This window comes from Vombatus ursinus, unplaced genomic scaffold, assembly GCF_900497805.2.
Source record: "Vombatus ursinus unplaced genomic scaffold, bare-nosed wombat genome assembly UNPS02014772.1, whole genome shotgun sequence".
NCBI classification, from domain to species: Eukaryota; Metazoa; Chordata; class Mammalia; order Diprotodontia; family Vombatidae; genus Vombatus; species Vombatus ursinus.
In genome coordinates, this window is record NW_020954550.1 from 15,611,559 (window position 1) to 15,620,613 (window position 9,055).

The 9,055-nt window shown below is 40.2% G+C and overlaps 1 protein-coding gene across 7 annotated transcripts in view; it reads left to right on the plus strand.

The window, feature by feature from the left end:
* Positions 1–9,055, plus strand: part of LOC114044126 (DEP domain-containing protein 1B) — a 262,877-nt gene that overhangs the window by 241,191 nt on the left and 12,631 nt on the right. For all 7 annotated transcript variants that reach the window (XM_027863428.1, XM_027863429.1, XM_027863430.1 and 4 more), the window contains one exon: positions 5,921–6,087. In XM_027863428.1, coding sequence (XP_027719229.1) covers positions 5,921–6,087 — 167 coding nt within the window. The remainder of the gene's footprint in view (positions 1–5,920; positions 6,088–9,055) is intronic.

The window sequence follows — 9,055 nt, forward strand, 5'->3', positions numbered from 1 at the left end:
TTTCCCAGGCCCTCTCCCTTATACTGATCACTCTCCTCCTTTCCCCATCTTGACCCCTTGGTGAACCAATTCAATTCTACACTATCCTCCTCTCTTGAATCCCTAGTCCCTTTATAATATTACTGATTACATCCAGTCAAACCTCAGCCTTGGATCACTCCCACCATTTCCCACCTCTCCCATACCCACTTGCTGCTAAACAAAGATGGAGAAAACCATGCAACTGTTCTGACTAGGTCCACTACAAATTTATGTTACACAACCTCTAACAAGCCCTGACTGCTGCCAGGCAGTCCTACTATTCTCTCTCTTATCAATACTACTAATTACTAATTACTCATATCTCCTTTATCAACTCACTACGCCATTCTCCACTGTAGCTCTTCCAAACTTTTTTATCCCTCCTCCAACCTCTTATGCTCCCCTCCCCCACTCTCTCAGTGGAGAACCTTGCTTCATATTTTACAGAAAAGTTTGAAGTCATTTGCCATGAACTCCCCCTTCTCTCCTCTTTTTCATCTCTTATCACTAGGTACCTTCTGGCACTATCTCATCCTTTATCCCTATCTCAAACGGTGAAATGGCCTTACTCCTTGAAAAGGCCATTTACAATAGATGCCTTCACTTTCTCTCTTCCCACTCTCTTCTTAACCCGTTACAGTCCAGCTTCGGATCTTATCATCCCACTAAAACTTCTCTCTCCAAAGTTACTAATCATCTCTTAGCTGCCAGATCCAATGACTTTTTCTCATTCCTCATCCTTCTGGACCTCTCTGCAGACTTTGACACTGTTGATTATTCTCTCTTTGACACTCTCTTCTCCTTAGGTTTTTGGGATACCTCTCTCTGCTGGTTCTCCTCCTACCTCTCTGACCACTCTTTCTCTGTCTCCTTTGCTGGATCCTCCTCTAGATCATGCTCTGCAACCATAGGTGTCCCTCAGGGCTCTGTCCTGGGCCCACTTCTCTTCTCCCTCTATGCTAGTTCACTTGGTGATCTCATCACCTTCCATGGATTTAATTACCATCTTTGGTGATTCTAAAATCTACCTATCCTTCCTCAATCTCTTTGCTGACCTCCAGTCTCACATCTCCAACTACCTTTCAGACATCTCAAACTAGATGTCCAGTAGACATCTTAAATTCAATGTGTCCAAAACGGAACTCATTATCTTTCCCCCTGTACCCTAATCCTGTCTTACCTTCCCTCTTGCTGTGGAGAGCAATACTCAGGCTCAGAACCTAAGAGTTGTCCTGGACTCTTCATTATCTCTCATCCCATGTATCCAAAGCCAAGGCCTATTGCTTTCACCTTTTGAACATCTTTCAAATACTCCCCCTCCTCTCTTCTGACACTGTCACCACACCAGTGTGGGCCCTCGTTACTCATGCCTGTGCTATTTTAATAACTTGCTGGATCTGCCTGCCTCAAGTCCCTCCCCACTCCAACCCACCCTCCATTTAACCACTAAAGTGATTTTGCTAAGGTGCAGGTCCAATCATTTCACCTTCCTACTTAGTAAATTCCAGTGGCTTTCTATTGCTTCCAGAATTAAATACAGAATACCATTTAGCATATAAAGCTCTACATAACCTAGCCCATTCCTACATTCCCAGTATTCTAACAACACCTTACTCTCTACTGTGTATTCTTCAATCCAGTGAACTGGCACTCCTGGCTATTCCATGAGCAAGACACTCCATCTCTTGGCTCCCAGCATTTTCTCTGGCTGCCCCACATGCCTGGAATGCTCTCCCTCCTCTGCTCTCTCTCTATTGACCTCCTTGGCTTTAAGTCACAATTAAAATTACATCTTTTACTGGAAACCTCTTAATTCTATTGTCTTCCTTCTATTAATTATTCCCTATTTATCATTTATTTAGCTTGCTTTGCATGTATTTGTTTACATGTTGTCTCCTTCATTAGATTGTGAGCTCCTTGAGGGCAGGGAATGTGTTTTGCCTCTTTTTTTATTTCCCAGAACTTAACACAGTACCTGGTACATAGTAGGTGCTTAATAAATGTACATTGATTGATTGAGTGATGTGTACTATGTCACTCTGTGCCTCCCTGGGCACTATCTTCCCTAAAATAAAACTAGGAGGAACTCACACACCTATGATTCAGATGCACTGTGGGAGATAAGAACCTGATCTTATACTGATTCATTATAGCTCATTACTTTAAGAAAGCTATGTGATACAGTGGATAGAATATTACAATATTGAAGTCATGTTAACTTGAATTCAAATCCTGCCTCAGATGCTTTTTAGCTGTGTGATCCTGAGCAAGTCACTTAACCTCTGTTTGCCTCAGTTTCTCCTTCTGTATACATGGGGATACTAATAGTACCTACTTCTTAGGGTTGATGGTGCAGATCAAATGTGATATTTATAAAGTGCTTTGCAATCTTTAAAGTGCTATATAAATATTAGATTTCATTGTCATGGTAATAATAATGTTTATTATTATTATTATTATTATTATTATTATTATTATTATTATTCATAGGAGGATGGGGAGGGGGAGGATTAACAAGCAGTTCTGTCCTGTAGAAAGTTTTTCTCACAACAAACTCCAATCTCATGCTCCAAATTCTCTGTAGCATAGGAACAGAAATACTCTCACCTAGCCCCTCCTTTGTGCTCTCTCAATCCCTTCTCTCATCTCAGGCTGGTTTTTTAACTTCCAACCTGACCAGCACTACCTCCTGAATCTACCTCCCAAAACTTTAAATATGTCTGGGGAATTTGAGTACTCCTACAGACTTCTTTTGCCCCTCCTTCCTAGAACCCATGGCATCATTCCAGGCTCCTGAAAATCACCTTGCCTAGGAAGTTTTTCTTCCTTCTCTCCCACTTTTCCACCCCATACATCTAATCAGATGTAGGGACATAGAGTTTGAGAGTTGGAAAACAACACCATGCAGTCCAGCCTCTACCCTACCATAAATCCCTACTCCATCTCCAACAGGGTGTCACCCAGCCTCTGCATTGAATCCCTCCAATGGGAAGCAAGTGGAGTTTCTTAATCTTAGAAAAACATGGATACACTTACACAAAATAATGAAGAGCAAAAGCTGTATACAGTAACCGCAATATTGTTTTAAGAACAACTTAGTAAAGCACCACTTCCACTTGGAGAAGTGTTTTCTGATGCCCAACCCAAATTTGCTTCTTGTACTTCCACTCATTTTTCTTGATTTTGCCCTCTTAAGTCTAAAACAAAACAAGTCTAATCCCTCTTCCAAATAACAGTTCCTAAAATACTGAAATGCAACTATCCTGTCTTGTCTGACTCTTCTCTTCCCCAAACTTAGCATCCTCAGTTCCTTCAGGTGACTCTGGTTGCCCTCTTCTGGACTCTTCAGTTTATCAATGTCACTCCTAAAGTGTGTCATCCAGCGTTGAACACAGTACTCTAAATGTGGTCCTCCCGGTGCAGAGCAGAGTGGGGCTCTCACCTCTCCATTCCTGGGAGCTCTCTTAATATATCCTTAACTTAGTGGTTTGTCTGTCACATCACACTAATGACTCACACGGAGCCTGCAGTTCACTAAAATCCCTGGATCTTTTTTCAGACAATCTGCTGTCTAACTATAATTTCCCATTTTGTGCTTTTACATGAAGTTAATTTTTGTATTGACTGAAGTGGTGACTTCTTTTCTGCATTCTGTACCCAGTGGGAAGATTGGGAGGGAAAAAGGAGGGGAACCAAAGGATGCAACAACATGAGGGATGAACAGCAACAGCCTGATGGGAAGTGAGCCTTTGCCAGCTGAAAGTCATTGGTGATAGGTCCTGGGGCCAAAGCAGGGTCTTCGCTCAGGTAGAAGCTATATACAGCAGGGCCTTTGTTGAGGGGAGAGAGGAGAAGGTCCCACAGTCAGTGCAGATGGTAAAGGGTACCGGGAAAGGGAAGCTGAATGTTGGGGTGGAAGTGAAGGCTGGTACTATGAGGTTTACAAAATTCATCAGAGGTTTCCTTTGCTTTTAGTGGCAAGGCCAGTGGAGGAATGAAGTTATTCAGCATAGACATTTTGTTAAAACAAAGGCTGTAGCTGTGGGTATATTTGGAGACAGGTGTGCTAGACTAGAGTAAGGTGTTAGAGGTCCAGTATAATCAATCAACTAGCATTTCTTAAGTGCCTACTATGTGCCAGGCACTGTGCTGAGCACTTACGGATATAAAGAGAGGCAAAAAAAAAAATTCTTGCTCTCACAGAGCTGTAATCTAATGGAGGACTTTATACCTGATTTAAGGAGGCACTAGGGTATCATATAATAAAATTAGTATACATAATGTTAGAAAAAATAACTTTACCAATAGAAATGAATCTGTATTTGAGAGGTTATTTATAAAGAAATTAAAGAAGTTGGTAGTGAGGCAGTAGAGCAATAGTGGATGGAGGGGTCAGCTTTAGAGTCAGGAAGACCTGCGTTCAAGTCCTGTCTGATGTACATTTGCCAAGCTACCATGGACAAATCACTTAACTTCCTTTTTCCCCCATTTATTTATTTTGTTTTAAATTTATGGAATAAAACAAGCATTTCCATAACATAGTATAATAAAAAAAGATGATTGCACATGAAACTGCAAATCCATTATGTACAACTTGCTTTTCCTTTTAAATGCATAACAAAATTATCATGTACATTTCTTTTCTTTTCCTTTTGTCCCCCCCACCCCCAAACCTAGAGATGGCTACCATTAGATACAAATATGTATATATATATTGCATATATATGTATGCATATATATACATACATATATGTAAAACCATTCTATATACACTTCTACCTATCAGTTCTTTCTCTGGATGCAGATAACATCTAACTTCACATGTCCTTTGTAGTTAATTTGGGTATGTATAACAATCAAAATGACTTATTCACTCTAAGTTGTTCTTAAAACAATATTGCGGTTACTGTATACAGCGTTCTCTTGGTTCTGCCCATTTTGCTCTTCATTATTTCATGCAAGTATATCCACGTTTTTCTAAGATTAAAATACTCCATTTGCTTCCTATCACTTCCAAGATCAAATATAAAATTCTATGTTTGACATTCAAAGCCCTTATTAACTTCCCCCTCAACCTCTTTCCAGCCTATCCTACCCCATACTATGTGATCTGGTAAAACTGGCCTCCTTGTTTCCAGAAAAAGAAAAACCATCTCTAGACCCTGAACATATTCTCTGGTTGCTCCCCTTGCCTGGAATGCATTCTCTCCTCACCTCTGCCTCCTGGCTTCCCTGGCTTCCTTCAAGTCCCAGCTAAAGTCCCACCTTTTGCAAGAAGCCTTTCCAGGTTTCCTCTAATGCTAGCGCCTTCCCTCTATTGATTATTTCCAATTTTTTTTATTATATCTTGTTTCTGCATAGTTGTCTTCCTATTGTCTCCCCCATTAGATTGTGAACTACTTGAGAGAAGGGACTATCTTTTGCCTTTCTTTGTATTCTCAGTACTCAGCATAGTGCTTAGTACATCATAGGTGATTAATAAATGTTTATTGACTAACTGTCAGTGTACCACCAGGCGACTCTTGAAGACTACACGTTACCAAAGAGTTGCCCATTTGCTTTAATGGAATGAATTTCCATATAGGTAATTCCCTACATAAATAAACTCAAGAATCTCAGCCCCCAAAAAAAGGTGTTATTAGATGCAGAATGTAAAGGGTGAGGGTGTATCAAGTGTTACTACCAGTATTCTGGGTATGGGAGCAGATCAGATGGCAGAATGTCTGCCATATTGAGCTTCAGATGATAGTAGGAAGTCCAACTAAATAATAGGGCATGACGGTTGACGAAAGTAAGGTTTTGTGTCATTTTAAACAATATACTGTATCTTATACACATGTAAAAGTAGCAGAGCCAAATGGGGCTTAGGTGTTTAAAAATTATTATTTTTCAAAACCAGGTTTGTTACAGAAAGAGAAAATTGCTATTGAAGCATTTCAGATTTGCTGTCTCCTCCTGCCTCCTGAAAATCGGAGAAAGTTACAACTGTTGATTAGGATGATGGTGAAGATCTGCTTAAACAAGGAGATGCCACCGCTCTGTGATGGCCTTGGCACCCGTACTTTGGTATGTTGGTCTCTCAGGCCTAACATAATTTAGATATTTTTAATTATGTGCAAATGACTAGTATTTATTAGGTTAGGTAAGGAAATGAAACTATACAGACAAAGCTGACTTGCTTAAAGTACTTTTCACACTCCTCGTCTCCCTTTCCTCCTGCTACATATGCCCCATTGTCAAGCAGAAATGAATCAGGTTATTGCTGTTTTCCTTCTGTAAGGGACTCAATTAAGAGAAAGTGGGGTTTAGGAGTAGATTTAGCTTATCATTGTTAGTAGCTGCTTCCCATTTAGCAGAACCACTTATTACTTTGATACATAAAGGCCCTGAAGGGTTCCCTTGGAAAGGCTAGGTGAGCTCCCATAAGAAAAATTTTCTCCCTCCCCTAGATCAAAAGAATGGGGCTGCATGGGAACTGATAGTGCCCTATCTCTTACCAGGTATAATGGATTGGCATGGAGGCTGGATTGAAGCGGAAAGATATAGAATACAGAATTGGATTGGCCTACCAGACATTCTACCACCCCTCTCCCACTCTCTCCCTCCAAAAAGGCATTTTATCAGTTTTAATTTTCCTTTACCTACATTGAGAAGACAGAAGCAGACCCAGCTATCTCTCCCTGTTGTCTTTCTCCTACACACAAACCTCTTAAGATAAGACATGATTTGCAATGTGTCAGATAGGAAGTTGTATCATACAGAATTATGGCTTCACACTAGACAACTTTATGTCTGTCACAGCATACAAATGGGATTTTTAAAGCCATTCAATTCCACTACAAATACACTGTCTTGTCCTGCTTCCCCTTCAGAAATAATTTTCTTCTTTCAGCAACCTGAGAACCACAAAAATCCTAGTAATATTGAACAAAGGGTTGTAGAAACCAGAAAGAGAACCACTGTCTTATTTTTGATGAGAAGATGCTACCTGTTAAATCTGATCTTAGCTACTGCATGCAAACCTTCCTTTTCTTTTTCTTCTAGGGCAGATTATGAAGATGTTAGACTGAAACATTTAGACTTTAGAGGTCATTGAGTCTAATCCCTTCATTTTATTATTTTTTATATTAAATTTTTTTCCAACTAAAATATTTTTCTTCCCTCTCACCAACCCCCTCTTTCCTACTGAAAAAAGAAAGAAAAACAAAGTCCTTGTAACAAATATACAGTCAAGCAAAGCAAATTTCCGTATTGGCCATGTCCAAAAAGTACATTGTACAATGTGTGTCCTGAGTCCATTATCGCTGTGTCAGAAGAGGGATAGCACATTTCATCATGAGACCTATGAACATTCACTTAGGAATTGCGTTGATCAGAGTTCCTAAGGATTTCAAAGTTGTTTGTCTTTACAGCTACTATTGTTATATAAATTATTCAACATGATCTTCTCACCTCATTCTATATCAGTTCATGCAAGTTTTCCTTGGTTTCTCAAACTGTTCCCTTCATCATTTCTTACATCACGGTAGCATGCAATTACATTCATAGACCATAATTTGTTCATCTATTTCATAATTGATACAGCCCACTCATTTTATAGCTAAGAGGTGCAGTGCAGAGAGCTCTGGCCCTGGAGTCAGGAAGATTCATCTTCCTGAGTTCAAATCTGGCCTCACACACTTACCTGCTGTGTGATCCTGGGCAAGTCATTTAACCCTGTTTGCCTCAGTTTCCTCATCTGAACTGGAGAAGGAAATGGCAAACCACTCCAGTATCTCTGCTGAGAAAACCCCAAATGGGGTCACGAAGAGTTGGACATGACTGAAATGACTAAACAACAACAAGACCTTATTTTGTAGATATGGATGCTTAGGCCTAGTAATGTGCAGCTTAAGTGATGTACCCAGGGTCACACGAGCATGTGAACGAACCGGGATTCAAACCCAACTCCTCTGTCTTCATATCAAGTGTCCCACCAGTTCCCATGGTAGCATTCCTCCTGGTCTCCTCCATGACATATCTCTTCCCTTCTTCTCTCTCATCTCCCGTGTGAAAAATGGTTGGGCTTGTGCCCTTACGGTAGCATCTAGGAACCTCTTTTCACTTGTTTTTCTGCCTATCTGTATGACTGGCTAGTGAGTTTTTTTCCTATCCTGTCCCACCTCACTTCAATTTCATTGTCCTTTCTATTCTTCTTAGCTCTCCTGAGAGCTGGAAAAAAGGGCTAAGTTTCACATCATTCTGAGAATCACTTACATATCTTCCTCTTCCTGCATTTCCCTTCCCTATTTTGAGTCAGTGGTTTTTTCCATTCTGGTCCCTCACTCCTCCTTAATTCTAGTTCTTAATTCTAGTTCTTAATTCTAGTTCTTAATTCTAGTTCTTTCTTTCTTTCTTTCTTTCTTTCTTTCTTTCTTTCTTTCTTTCTTTCTTTCTTTCTTTCTTTCTTTCTTTCTTTCTTTCTTTCTTTCTTTCTTTCTTTCTTTCTTTCTTTCTTTTCCCTTAGAACATAGAATTATTGAATTAGAGATGCAAAGGAACTCAGAGACCATCTAGTTCAACCCCTTCATTTTACTGATAAGGAAACGGGGACAAACAGAATTAAGTGACTTGCCCAGGGTCACACAGCTAGGAAGTATCTGAGGCCAGATTTAAACTCAGAAAGATGAGTCTTCCTGACTCCAGGCCTGGTGCTCTATCCACTGCTCCACCCAGCTGCTTCTTAGAGGTAGTGCAGGTAGTGTAGAGAGACCCTTGAGTACTCCTGCTGTTCCTCATAAGCATCTGAGGAAATTCTAGAAGTCACTTTGGATGATACGGATAGTTGTAGTGCTTTTATGTGGAACTTCAGAAGAATCATACCCATATGAGGTAATGAACCTAATGATCAACAAATATTTATTAAGCACCTATTGTGTGTCAGGCACTGTGTTAAGTAAGTACTGGTAACCTTCCTTTTCCTAACTTCTTCCTCTTTCTTGCACCCAACACACACACACACACACACACACACACACACACACACACACACACA